At 43.6% G+C, this 14,684-nt stretch overlaps 1 protein-coding gene across 4 annotated transcripts in view; it reads right to left on the bottom strand.

Moving 5' to 3' along the window:
* LOC139542075 (protein kinase C zeta type-like) overlaps window positions 1–14,684 on the bottom strand; it is a 140,952-nt gene that overhangs the window by 18,596 nt on the left and 107,672 nt on the right. For all 4 annotated transcript variants that reach the window (XM_071347090.1, XM_071347093.1, XM_071347092.1 and 1 more), the window contains 2 exons: window positions 14,325–14,404; window positions 9,144–9,233 (listed from right to left, as the gene is read on the bottom strand). In XM_071347090.1, coding sequence (XP_071203191.1) covers window positions 9,144–9,233; window positions 14,325–14,404 — 170 coding nt within the window. The remainder of the gene's footprint in view (window positions 1–9,143; window positions 9,234–14,324; window positions 14,405–14,684) is intronic.

The following is a 14,684-nucleotide window of genomic DNA, read 5'->3' as shown; positions in this document are numbered from 1 at the left end:
CAGAGCTGTTGACCGTGGTAGGGATGGCCAGCCGTAGAAAAATGCTTATTGAAATGATCGATTATTTGTGGATTTATCGGTGGTGACAGTGTTTCCTAGCTTCAGCGCAGTGGGAGGTGCTCTTATTCTCCATGGACTTTACAGTGTCCTAGAACTTTTTGGAGTTTGTACTACAGGATGGAAATTTCTGTTTGAAAAAGCTAGCCTTTGCTTTCCTAACTGCCTGTGTATATTGGTTCCTAAGTTGCATATCTCAGGGGCTATTCAATGCCAATGCAGTACGCCACAGGATGTTTTTGTGCTGGTCAAGGGAAGTCAGGTCTGGAGTGAACCAAGGGCGATATTATTTTATTGAACCTTTATTTAACTAGGGAAGTCAGTTAAGAACAAATTCTTGTTTACAATGGCGGCCTAGGAACAGTGGGTTAACTGCCTTGCTCAGGGGCAGAGCGACAGATTTTTAACTTGTCAGCTCGGGGATTCGATCTAGCAACCTTTCGGTTACTAGCCCAACGCTCTAACTGCCTGCCGCCCCATATCTGTTCCTGGTTCTACATTTTTTGAATGAGGCATGCTTCTTTAAGATGGTAAGGAAAGCACTTATAAAGAATAATCAGGCATCCTCTACTGACGGAATTATGTCAATATCCTTCCAGGTCGATTAGAAAGGCCTGCTCGCTGAAGTGTTTTAGGGAGAGTTTGATAGTGATGAGGTGTGGTCGTTTGACTGCAGACCCATTACGGACGCAGGCAGTGAGATCCTGGTTAAGACAGCAGAGGTGTATTTAGAGGGCAGGTTGGAAAGGATGATATCTATGAGGGTACCCGTGTTTACGGATTTGGGGTTGTACCTGGTAGGTTCATTGATAATTTGTGTGAGACTGAGGGTATCTAGCTTAGATTGTAGGACGGCCGGTGTGTTAAGCATGTCCCAGTTTAGGTCACCTAACAGTACGAGTTCTGAAGATAGATAGGGGGCAATCAATTCACATCTGGTGTCCAGGGCACAGCTGGGGGCTGAAGGTGGTCTGTAGCAAGCGGCAACAGTGAGAGACTTGTTTCTGGAAAGGTGGATTTTTAAACGTAGAAGCTTGAATTGTTTGGGCACAGTATGACAGAACGCTGCAGGCTATCTCTGCACTAGATTGCAACTCCGCCCCCTTTGGCAATTCTATCTTGTAGGAAAATGTTATAGTTAGGGATGGAAATTTCAGGATTTTTGGTGGCCTTCCTAAGCCAGTATTCAGAGACGGCTAGGACATCCGGGTTGGCAGAGTGTGTTAAAGCAGTGAATAAAACAAACTTAGGGAGGAGAATTCTAATGTTAACATGCATGAAACCAAGGCTTTTACGGTTACAGAAGTCAACAAATGAGAGCGCCTGGGGAATGGGAGTGGAGTTAGGCGCTGCAGGGCCTGGATTAACCTTTACATCACCAGAGGAACAGAGTAGGATAAGGGCTAAAGGCTATAAGAACTGGTCGTCTAGTGCGTTCGGAACAGAGAGTAAAGGGAGCAGGTTTCTGGGCGCGGAAGAATAGATTCAAGGCATAATGTACAAAAAGGGTATGGTAGGATGTGAATACAGTAGAGGTAAACCTAGGCATTGAGTGGCGATGAGAGGTTTTGTCTCTAGAGATACCATTTAAACCAGGTGAGAGGTGGAACAAAAGGGCTAGCTGAGGCATATTGAGCAGGGCTGGAGGCTCGACAGTGAAATAAGACAATAAATCACTAACCAAAACAACATTAGGAAGAGGCATGCGTAGCCGAGTAATCACACGGTCCAGCGAGTAGCTAGGCGAGCTGGAGACATGGCAATTCAGACAGCTAGCGGGCCTGGGCTAGCAGAAGGGCCTTAGGTGACGTCACGACAGAAGAGTCTGTTGAAGCCCCCTCGGACGGTTACGTCGGCAGACCAGTCGTGATGGATCGGCGGGGCTCCGTGTAGGCAGTAAAAGGGTCCAGGCCAATTGGCAAAATAGGTATTGTAGCCCAAGAAATTGACTGATGGACCTCTTCAGCTAGCCGGGAGGTGGGCGTAGCTCGGGGCTATCTCCAGGCTAACTGGTGCTTGCTTCGGGACAGAGACATTAGCCAGGAGTAGCCACTTCGATAGCAGCTAGCTAGCTGCGATGATCCAGGTGAAAAGGTTCAGAGCTTGCGGTAGGAATCCGGAGATGTGGTAGAGATAAAAGTAGCCTGATATGCTCTGGGTTGAGTCGTGCTGTGCAGACTGGCAGGAGTTGTCCGGGCTGAGGTTAGCTGATGACCGCTAGCAGTGGCTAACTGACTACTAGCTAGTAGCTAGTTAGCTGGCTAGCTTCTGTTGGGGGTTCCAGTTCTAAAGTATAGAAAATAGCAGATCCATACCACATTGGGTGAGGCGGGTTGCAGGAGAGTATGTTGAAATTGAGGTAAAAAATATAAAAAATATATACAAAGAAAAAATATATTTACACGTGACAAGACAAAGACATCTGACTGCTACGCCATCTTGGATACAATGTGTTGTGATTAATATTAATATGCTTAAACAACAGTAGTCAAAGTGCTGCTCAGAGCCCGGGAGTTCTGTCTGGGCCAGAGACGGCTAGGTTTCTGTTGGAAGGACGTTGCGTTGTGTACGAATTCCACACTGTCAATGGTCAACCGCCACTGAGGCACACTGTCAATGGTCAACCGCCACTGAGGCACACCGTCAATGGTCAACCGCCACTGAGGCACACCGTCAATGGTCAACCGCCACTGAGGCACACCGTCAATGGTCAACCGCCACTGAATGGTCAACCGCCACTGAGGCACACTGTCAATGGTCAACCGCCACTGAGGCACACCGTCAATGGTCAACCGCCACTGAGGCACACCGTCAATGGTCAACCGCCACTGAGGCACACTGTCAATGGTCAACCGCCACTGAGGCACACTGTCAATGGTCAACCGCCACTGAGGCACACTGTCAATGGTCAACCGCCACTGAGGCACACTGTCAATGGTCAACCGCCACTGAGGCACACTGTCAATGGTCAACCGCCACTGAGGCACACTGTCAATGGTCAACCGCCACTGAGGCACACTGTCAATGGAGGTTTCACGGGGGCTGGGTGGAAAATATCAAAGTGGTCAAATTCACAAGATTTTTCCTTTGGTGTCTGCACTGCACCACGCGTCATGGCAAGGCACGTTACTGATGTTAAGAAATGTTTTTTTCCTCCTCACTTTCATGGTGGGACCCACGCCCAATTTCCCCAAGAGGCAAACATTGTATGTTTAAACCAGCATCTCGGTGTGCATCCAAAAGAGCACCCTATTCCCTCCATAGTGCACTACCTTTATCCAGGGCCCATATGCCCTATTTTTTTGCTAGAGCCCTATCGGCCCTGGTTAAAAGTAGTGCACTATGTAATGAATATGGTGCCATTTGGGACGCAGTTAATGCTGTTTAGTCCAATATGAGTAGGAGTGTGCCTCACGGTATTAACACAATTTATTTTCATTGCATGCATGACAAATCTGATATTTTAAACTATTGGGAGATTATATATTTAAGCAATAAGGCCCACAATGCAGAGTGCCTGGATACTGCCCTTAGCTGTGGTATATTGCCAATATACCACAACCCCCCGAAGCACCTTATTGCTATTTTAAACTGGTTACCAATGCAGTAAAAATGTATTGTTTTGTCATACCTGTGGTATACAGACTGATATACTATGGCTTTCAGCCAATCAGCATTCAGGGCTCAAACCACCGAGTTTATAATAAAGGACAGGTTTCTTACACTGACAGTAGTCTAACAGAGACTTATCCACTGCTTTGTATCTTTCAAAGCATTCCTTTTGGCAACGTTTTTTTCCATCGTAGGCTATAGCCTATTTAGTGAACCGAAATCAAGTCAGGGTATCTGTCTGTCTGCTCTTCTATGTCTAGACGAGTTATCCAATCACTGCCTGTCGGTAATCGTTTTGCAGTGGATTTCCGAAAGATTTTCCACTGTTACTCTGGTAAGAGGAGAGCGCTATTCTCTTGAGAGGGGCAGTCAGAGACGCAGTTAGAGATGTGGGCCATAATGCTGCTACTGGCGTTCTGATCCCCCCCACAGGATAGTCTGGCAGCGCTGTTTCTGACGTCACTATGCTGAGTTTGGCACTGAGCTAGGGAGGCTTACGTTATGGACATGGGCTGCACTTCATTCAACAAAGTTCTTCCCTCCTCCCTTCGTTAATCCACCTGCAGGATTTATCTGATAGGACTGGGAAAGATCATAGTCGTAAGGCAGGAACTAACCCAGCGGGCAAAAGTTGTTGCAGTGATGTCACTTTTACCAACTAGAAAAAGACGCCTTTAACTGGTCATAGTAATCTGACCAGATACCAAACAAAATTACGTTTTTCAAATAAAATTGTATTTGTTAAATGCGCCGAATACAACTGGTGTAGACTTTACCTTGAACTGCTTGCTTACGAGACCTTCCCTATGATGCAGAGTTTCAAAATAATAATACAAATAAAATAGTAACACAAAGGGTAATAAAATAAACAGGGAATACCAGACCAATGTGCAGAGAGATACGAGGTATTTGACGTAGATACATGAAAGCAGGGTAAAGCGACTAGGCATCAGGATAGATAATACGAGTAAAGTAAAGAGTAGCAGAAGCAAATGATGAGTAAAAGTGAGAGTACAGTTGAAGTCGGATGTTTACATACACCTTAGCCAAATACATTAACTCGGTTTTTCACAATTCCTGACATTTCATCCAAGTTAAAATTCCCTGTCTTAGGTCAGTTAGGATCACCACTTTATTTGAAGAATGTGAAGTGTCAGAATAATAGTAGAGAGAATGATTTATTTCAGCTTTTATTTCTTTCATCACATTCCCAGTGGTCAGAAGTTTACAGACACTCAATTAGTATTTGGTAGCATTGCCTTTAAATTGTTTAACTTGGTTTAAAAGTTTTGGATAGCCTTCCACAAGCTTCCCACAATAAGTTGGGTGAATTTTGGCCCATTCCTCCTGACAGAGCTGGTGTAACTGAGTCAGGTTTGTAGGCCTCTTTGCTCGCACACGCTTTTTCAGTTCTGCCCACAAATATTCTATGGGATTGAGGTCAGGGCTTTGCAATGGCCACTCCAATACCTTGACTTTGTTGTCCTTAAGCCATTTTGCCACAACTTTGGAAGTATGCTTGGAGTCATTGTTCATTTGGAAGACCCATTTGCGACCAAGCTTTAACTTCCTGACTGATGTCTTGATGTTGCTTCAATATCCACATCATTTTCTTCCCTCATGATGCCATCTATTTTGTGAAGTGCACCAGTCCCTCCTGCAGCAAAGCACCCCCATAACATGATGCTGACACCCCCGTGCTTCACGGATGGGATGGTGTTCATGGGCTTGCAAGCTTCCCCTTGTTTCCTCCAAACATAATGATGGTCATTACGGCCAAACAGTTCTATTTTTGTTTCATCAGACCAGAGGACATTTCTCCAAAAAGTACGATCTTTGTCCCCATGTGCAGTTGCAAACCGTAGTCTGGCTTTTTTATGGAGGTTTTGGAGCAGTGGCTTCTCCTTGCTGAGCGGCCTTTCAGGTCATGTCGAAATAGGACTCGTTTTACTGTGGATATAGATACTTTTGTACCCGTTTCCTCCAGCATCTTCACAAGGTCCTTTGCTGTTCTGGGATTGATTTGAACTTTTCGCACCAAAGTCCGTTCATCTCTAGGAGAGAGAACGCGTCTCCTTCCTGAGTGGTATGACGGCCGCGGTGTCCCATGGTGTTTATACTTGCGTACTATTGTTTGTACAGATGAACGTGGTACCTTCAGGTGTTTGGAAATTGCTCCCAAGCTACCGGTATCTTCTTGCATTGTAAAGTGTTCTATCCTGTAATGCGAACAGTAATTAACAGTTTCAAAATTTCTATATGCCATGTTGCATTATTCAAGTATGTTAACTTCTGTGCAGCGTAAGTTGTGATACAGCCCAGACTCCTAGGGTGTGCAGTGGTTCCTCAGGACAGGCTAGAGCTAGCAATGAGTAAGTAGAGCAGACGCGGCGCAGCGCAGGCACGTTACGCTCACGCTATAAAGGGGGCATCGGCTGTGCTCAAAGACAGACTTATCGAAAAAGTAGCAACGTTTCGGGGTACTTTGCAACACTATGAGACATGCTGTTGACCAATGATATTGCACAGAAAAGGAGGCACCGCTGTGATCAAGGCATCTCCCCTTTTTTGTATTGAATATACAGAAGACTGACTAGAAACTAATAATGTGCGGAAACACCGAATCCCACTGTGTATGTGCACATGAGCATAATTTCTGATGACATACCGGATCCCCTAAATATTGTATGGGCCCATCTCCCACTTTGAAATAGCTGCTTGCGTCAGCTGTACGCCATCAACCTCCCCTCAACACACACAGTTGGATGGTGTATATATCAACGAATTGGCGCGGGCACTAGAACAGTCTGCAGCACCCGGTCTCACCCTACTAGAATCCGAAGTCAAATGTCTACTGTTTGCTGATGATCTGGTGCTTCTGTCACCAACCAAGGAGGGCCTACAGCAGCACCTAGATCTTCTGCACAGATTCTGTCAGACCTGGGCCCTGACAGTAAATCTCAGTAAGACCAAAATAATGGTGTTCCAAAAAAGGTCCAGTCACCAGGACCACAAATTCCATCTAGACACCGTTGCCCTAGAGCACACAAAAAACTATACATACCTCGGCCTAAACATCAGCACCACAGGTAACTTTCACAAAGCTGTGAACGATCTGAGAGACAAGGCAAGAAGGGCCTTCTATGCCATCAAAAGGAACATAAATTTCAACATACCAATTAGGATCTGGCTAAAAATACTTGAATCAGTCATAGAGCCCATTGCCCTTTATGGTTGTGAGGTCTGGGGTCCGCTCACCAACCAAGATTTCACAAAATGGGACAAACACCAAATTGAGACTCTGCATGCAGAATTCTGCAAAAATATCCTCCGTGTACAACGTAGAACACCAAATAATGCATGCAGAGCAGAATTAGGCCGATACCCACTAATTATCAAAATCCAGAAAAGAGCCGTTAAATTCTACAACCACCTAAAAGGAAGCGATTCCCAAACCTTCCATAACAAAGCCATCACCTACAGAGAGATGAACCTGGAGAAGAGTCCCCTAAGCAAGCTGGTCCTAGGGCTCTGTTCACAAACACAAACACACCCCACAGAGCCCCAGGACAACAGCACAATTAGACCCAACCAAATCATGAGAAAACAAAAAGATAATTACTTGACACATTGGAAAGAATTAACAAAAAAACAGAGCAAACTAGAATGCTATTTGGCCCTAAACAGAGAGTACACAGTGGCAGAATACCTGACCACTGTGACTGACCCAAACTTAAGGAAAGCTTTGACTATGTACAGACTCAGTGAGCATAGCCTTGCTATTGAGAAAGGCCGCCGTAGGCAGACATGGCTCTCAAGAGAAGACAGGCTATGTGCACACTGCCCACAAAATGAGGTGGAAACTGAGCTGCACTTCCTAACCTCCTGCCCAATGTATGACCATATTAGAGAGACATATTTCCCTCAGATTACACAGATCCACAAAGAATTCGAAAACAAATCCAATTTTGATAAACTCCCATATCTACTGGGTGAAATTCCACAGTGTGCCATCACAGCAGCAAGATTTGTGACCTGTTGCCACAAGAAAAGGGCAACCAGTGAAGAACAAACACCACTGTAAATACAACCCATATTTATGTTTATTTATTTTAACTTGTGTGCTTTAACCATTTGTACATTGTTACAACACTGCATATATATAATATGACATTTGTAATGTCTTTATTGTTTTGAAACTTCTGTATGTGTAATGTTTACTGTTCATTTTTATTGTTTATTTGACTTTTGTATATTACCTACCTCACTTGCTTTGGCAATGTTAACACATGTTTCCCATGCCAATAAAGCCCCTTGAATTGAATTGAATTGAATTGGTGCATGTCTGTCATTTAGAACTCACTTTTATTCTTGGTGATGCAACAAAGAGGAGGCAGTCACTTTGTTCTACACAGCAGTGGTCTAACATTCTGTGTCTAACACTCTGTGTCTAACACTCTGTGTCTAACACTCTGTGTCTCTGTGTCTAACACTCTGTGTCTCAGCGTGTTCTATTCATTTAAAGCTCCATAAGATCCCTCCTCTCCCAACACTGGTCAATTAAGACATTAACAAGGGCTGATTGCTGAGGGAAATGACTCGGAAGGAATCTCTCCACTGGCTTCCAGTTGAAGCTCGCATCCGCTACAAGACCATGGTGCTTGCCTACGGAGCTGTGAGGGGAACGGCACCTCCGTACCTTCAGGCTCTGATCAGGCCCTACACCCAAACAAGGGCACTGCGTTCATCCACCTCTGGCCTGCTCGCCTCCCTACCTCTGAGGAAGTACAGTTCCCGCTCAGCCCAGTCAAAACTGTTCGCTGCTCTGGCACCCCAATGGTGGAACAAACTCCCTCACGACGCCAGGTCAGCGGAGTCAATCACCACCTTCCGGAGACACCTGAAACCCCACCTCTTTAAGGAATACCTAGGATAGGATAAAGTAATCCTTCTAACCCCCCCCCCCTAAAAGAGTTAGATGCACTATTGTAAAGTGGTTGTTCCACTGGATATCATAAGGTGAATGCACCAATTTGTAAGTCGCTCTGGATAAGAGCGTCTGCTAAATGACTTAAATGTAAATGTAATGTAATGAATCTGATGGGAAACTTCCTAGTTGTCAAAGTTAGGAAAGCCATGCCAATCTGAAATTACTTTAATTAACCATTAGCAATACAAGTAAATATTGTTTCACCCCCCCAATAATCAAGTATCTTCTCTACCATTTTGGCAATATTAGTCACGTAAAATATAGCGTACCCACCATTTAAAGCATGACGTAATGCAAATAGACATAATGTGAATCAAAGTGAACTGATGACCGTCACACTGACTAACATGGGTTCCCACAGGTGATACTGACTAACCACGGAACACAAATTGTCACTGTTGAGTTCCCTGACATCACAAATACTCTCAGACAGATTCATTCACTTCTATTCTTCTAAGTTAAGTGGATTTGATTGGAGGCTTACCTGGTCCCAGTCTATACTGCGGAAAAACGTGTGCGACTTGATGTCAGAGAAGCCCGTTTGGACCTGGCAACCCAGCCGCTCTTTGGGGTCCTGTTAGGTGGAGAGAAACGAGTAGAATCAAGAGTTGGCATGCTCAACGCAATAGTCCATAAACAAACAAAGTGAAAATGAATTACAGAAAATCTATATCTGCCGCCAGTCATTCAAGCATATGTGGCACCAATTACAGCAATGTGATCTTGGTCAAATGTAGAGATGTAATGTTTACTCAAATTAAACAAAGTTCAGTCAGTATTTCCCTCAAACAAACTCTTACACAATTCCTTCACCCTTGAAAAATCCCAAAACAAGGTGATTATCAAAATGCCACCAATGAAAAACACACTAACTCCTGCCAACAATTCACAGATCAACGATTCTATTAACAGTTTAACTCCAACAGTTTAACCCAATAGAGTTACTTTATATTTATATACTACTATTTTAGATTATTGTCACGAACTTCAAAATGAGCGGACCAAGGAGCAGCGTACATTGAGTTCCACATCTTTTTAATACAAAGTGAAACTAGAAACAAAGAACATGAAGCCGTAGTGCCCAAACACACTAACACACACAATATCCCACAAAGCAGGTGGGAGATAGGGCTTCCTAAATATGATCCCCAATTAGAGGCAACGATTACCAGCTGTCTCTAATTGGGAACCATACAAAACCACCAACATAGAAATACACATTCTAGAATACCCTAGTCACACCCTGACCTAAACCACTATGGAGAATCCAAGGGCTCTCTATGGTCAGGGCGTGACAATTATTCTGTGGAAATGTAATCCAGAGCAATACTTTTTTGTTACAGTTGAAGTCGGAAGTTTACATACACTTAGTTTGGAGTCATTAAAACTCATTTTTCAACCACTCCACAAATTTCTTGTTAACAAACAATAGTTTTAGCAAGTCGGTTAGGAAATCTACTTTGTGCATGACACAAGTAATTTTTCCAACAATTGTTTACAGAGATTATTTCACTTAGAATTCACTGTATCACAATTACAGTGGGTCAGAAGTTTACAAACACTAAGTTGACTATGCCTTTAAACAGCTTGGAAAATTTCAGAAAATGATGTCATGGCTTTAGAAGCTTCTGATAGGCTAATTGACATCATTTGAGTCAATTGGAGGTGTACCTGTGGATGTATTTCAAGGCCTACCTTCAAACTCAGTGCCACTTTGCTTGAAATCTTGGGTAAATTAAAAGAAATCATCCAAGACCTCACAAAAAAAAATTGTAGACCAATAAACAAATGCCTGAAGGTACCACGTTCATCTGTACAAACAACAGTATGCAAGTATAAACACCATGGGACCTCGCAGCCGTCATACCGCTCAGGAAGGAGACACGTTCTGTCTCCTAGAAATGAACGTACTTTGGTGTGAAAAGTGCAAATCACTCCCAGAACAACAACAAAGGACCTTGTGAAGATGCTGGAGGAAACGGGTATGAAAGTATCTATATCCACAGTAAAACGAGTCCTATATCGACATAACCTGAAAGGCCACTCAGCAAGGAAGAAGCCACTGCTTCAAAACCACCATAAAAAAGCCAGACTACGGTTTGCAACTGCACATGGGTAAAAAGATCGTACTTTTTGGAAAAATGTACTCTGGTCTGAAGAAACAAAAATAGAACTGTTTGGCCATAATGACCATCGTTACGTTTGGAGGAAAAAGGGGGAAGCTTGCAAGCCGAAGAACACCATCCCGACCGTGAAGCACAGGGGTGGCAGCATCATGTTGTGGGGGTGCTTTGCTGCAGGAGGGACTGGTGTACTTCAAAAAATAGATGGCATCATGAGGAGGAAAATTATGTGAATATATTGAAGCAACATCTAAAGACATCAGTCAGGAAGTTAAAGCTTGGTCACAAATGGGTCTTCCAAATGAACAATGACCCCAAGCATACTTCCAAAGTTGTGGCAAAATGGCTTAAGCACAACAAAGTCAAGGTATTGGAGTGGCCATCACAAAGCCCTGACCTCAATCCCATAGAAAATGTGTGGGCAGAACTGAAAAAGTGTGTGCGAGCCAGGAGGCCTACAAACCTGACTCAGTTACACCAGCTCTGTCAGGAGGATTGGGCCAAAATTCACCCAACTTGTTGTGGGAAGCTTGTGGAAGACTATCCGAAACGTTTGACCCAAGTTAAACAATTTAAAGGCAATGCTACCCAATATTAATTGAGTGTATGTAAACTTCTGACTGACTGGTAATGTGATGAATGAAAATAAAGCTGAAATAAATCATTGTCTCTACTATTATTCTGACATTAAACATTCTTAAAATAAAGTGGTGATCCTAACTGACCTAAGACAGGGAATCTTTACTAGGATTAATTGTCAGGAATTGTGAAAAACTGAGTTTAAATGTATTTGCTAAAGTGTATGTAAACTTCCGACTTCAACTGTACATACACTAACAAAACTATAAACACATATACAGTACAACAGTTACATATTACGTTAAAAAACAAAAGTCTTGAGTAAAAAACAGCTGTCCTAAAGACAATTACACTCTTCTATGAGATATACATCGTTCAAGTGTTTAAACTCCACCAACGAAACGAGATCACATTTTTAAATGCGAGAATTCCAGGACCACGGAGCTGAGTAACTAAAACTATTTCTACCATGACTGAGCACTTGTTGGCTGCTTTCCTTCACTATGCGGTACAACTCATCGCAAGCCATCTCAATCGGGTTGAGGTTGGGTGATTGTGGAGGCCAGGTCATCTGATGCAGCATTCCATCACTCTCCTTGGTAAAATAGCCCTTAAACAGCCTGGAGGTGTGTTTTGGGTCGTTGTCCTGCTGAAAATCAAATGATAGGCCCACTAAGCGCAAACCAGATGGGATGGCGTATCGCTGCAGAATACTGTGGTAGCCACACCATCACACCTCCTCCTCCATGCTTCACGGTGGGAACCACACATGCGGAGATCATCCGTTCACCTACTCTGCGTCTCACAAGGACACAGCGGTTGGAACAAAAAATCTCAAATTTGGATTCATCAGATCAAAGGACAGATTTCCACCGGTTTAATGTCCATTGCTCGTGTTTCTTGGCCCAAGCCAGCCTCTTTTTCTTATTGGTGTCCTTTAGTAGTGGTTTCTTTGCAGCAATTTGACCATGAAGGCCTGATTCACGCAGTCTCCTCTGAACAGTTGTTGTTTAGATGTGTCTGTTACTTGAACTCTTTGAAGCATTTATTTGGGTTGCAATCTGAGGTGCATTTAACTCTAATGAACTTATCCTCTGCAGCAGAGGTAACTCTGGGTCTTCCTTTCCTGTGGTGGTCCTCATGAGAGCCAGTTCCATCATAGAGCTTGATGGTTTTTGCAACTGCACTTGAAGAAATTTACAAACCACATTGACTGACCTTCATGTCTTAAAGTAATGATGGGCTGTCGTTTCTGTTCTTGCCATAATATGGACTTGGTCTTTTACCAAATAGAGCTATCTTCTATGTACCACCATTACCTTGTCATAGCACAACTGATTGGCTCAAACACATTAAGAATGAAAGAAATTCCACAAATGTACTTTTAACAAGGCACACGTGTTAATTGAAATGCATTCCAGGTGACTACCTCATAAAGCTGGTTGAGAGAATGCCAAGAGTGTGCAAAGCTGTCATCAAGGCAAAGGGTGGCTACTTTGAAGAATCTCCAATATAAAATATATTTTGGTTTGTTTAACACTTTTGGTTACTACATGATTCCATCTGTGTTATTTCATAGTTTTGATGTCTTCACTACTATTCAACAATGTAGAAAATAGTAAAAATAAAGTAAAACTCTGGAATGAGTAGGTGTTTCCAAACTTTTGACTGATCCTATATATAAACAATATCCAGAGTATTCCACACACTCCTAGAGTATATTATACAGCATAAGCAAATCCAATGCAAGTCATTCTCTTTCTTTCCCTCTCACAAGCACACGTGTACACACATACCACAGACATCCACACATGCGGGTGTGCATGGATGTCTCATGGTAGGGTGGGATATGCAAAATGGGTCATGTTTGAGCACTCTCTGACCACTTCTAACACGGGCAAACATGTATGGAAGGTTTTGTTTGCACCGCAACAGAATCTCCCATAAGTGTTCAATTGGGCTGAGATCTGGTGACTGACTTGTATATGTCGTTGTCATGCTCATCAAACCATTCAGTAACCACTCGTGCTGTATGGATGGAGGCATTATCATCCTATGCCTTGGTAGCCAAAATAATGGCCTGCCCAGAATTTTTATGCGTGACCCTAAGCATGATGGGACGTTAATTGCTTAATTAATTCAGGAACCACACCTGTGTGGAAACACCTGCTTCAATATCATTTGTATCCCTCGTTTACTTAAGTGTTACCATTATTTTGTCAGTTACCTGGAGGTTTCCCTGAGAGTTGTGCAAGGTTGGTAGAACCTTTTTCAAAATGATTCACAGCTGTGATGGCCACCGTGTATTAACTCTGGGGTTTTCTATAATTTTTCTGTGACTGAAAATGTGGAGTAGGTTGTGTAGATCGGCAGGAGAAAAAAAAAAAAAAAAGATCCCTTTTTAGATTTAATTGTATGGCAGCAAAATGTGAAGACTGTGCAAGGGGTGTGTAGACTTTCACTAGTGACCGTATGTATGTATGTTTGGACAAACCAATTCCCTCAGCTGACTTCAACAGTGGGACGGTGTTCTTTTTCATCAGTACCATTATGTTATTATTAGCACCCTAACTAGCAGAGGCTTAATGCATGTGATGAGCTGCAAGGCCAGTCACACAATACGATACTGTCTTACTATAGCCATGCATATCGGGGATGATACACTCGCACACGTGTAGAAACAAATACACTTGTAAGTAACTGTAGTGGATGTGAAACTCGGCCATAGCATAACACACAAAAAAACATGTGAAAACGCACACACAAACTCGCTGTCTCTCAGCCAAATGGGTAAGGCCTTCAGAGAGGCTGTCATGTTGCTGTCCTAATGTGGTCTTGGCCACGTTCCTACACAAGCTGATTTCACTGAGCACTGCAAAGAGACAGGGAGAGGGGGAGGGGGAGGAGAGAGGGAGACACCTGATTGGCCGCACTGGGCTTACACTTCAGCGTTCTTCTCTCACCTTGTTTAAAAAACCCTTCAGCACGCTGGCGGCCTTCACCGACAGAGACCTTGGGATGCGAATGGGCTTCTCCAGGATAACTGTTTGGAGAGGACAGAGAAAAAGAATGATTGAGAAAGAGAGAGAGAGGGAAAGACAATCCTGCGAAGGGAGGGAGGCAAACAATTGGTGATTCACCATTCGGCCTGCATGTGGGTCCCAGTGCCTGCTGCGTACGAGCGAGTGGGCGGAAGGGGGTGGATGAGAGAAGAGGAGGAGAAGGAAGGATGAGGGGGCTCTGTTCTGTGACTGCGTCAGTCGTGTGCAGCCTTGAGACTAATGGCACTCACGACATCGGAACAACAGCCTGGACATTAAGAA

This window comes from Salvelinus alpinus, chromosome 17 (genome assembly GCF_045679555.1).
Source record: "Salvelinus alpinus chromosome 17, SLU_Salpinus.1, whole genome shotgun sequence".
NCBI classification, from domain to species: Eukaryota; Metazoa; Chordata; class Actinopteri; order Salmoniformes; family Salmonidae; genus Salvelinus; species Salvelinus alpinus.
The sequence above is the reverse complement of the archived record's forward strand: the minus strand, read 5'-3'. Positions and strand labels throughout refer to the sequence as shown.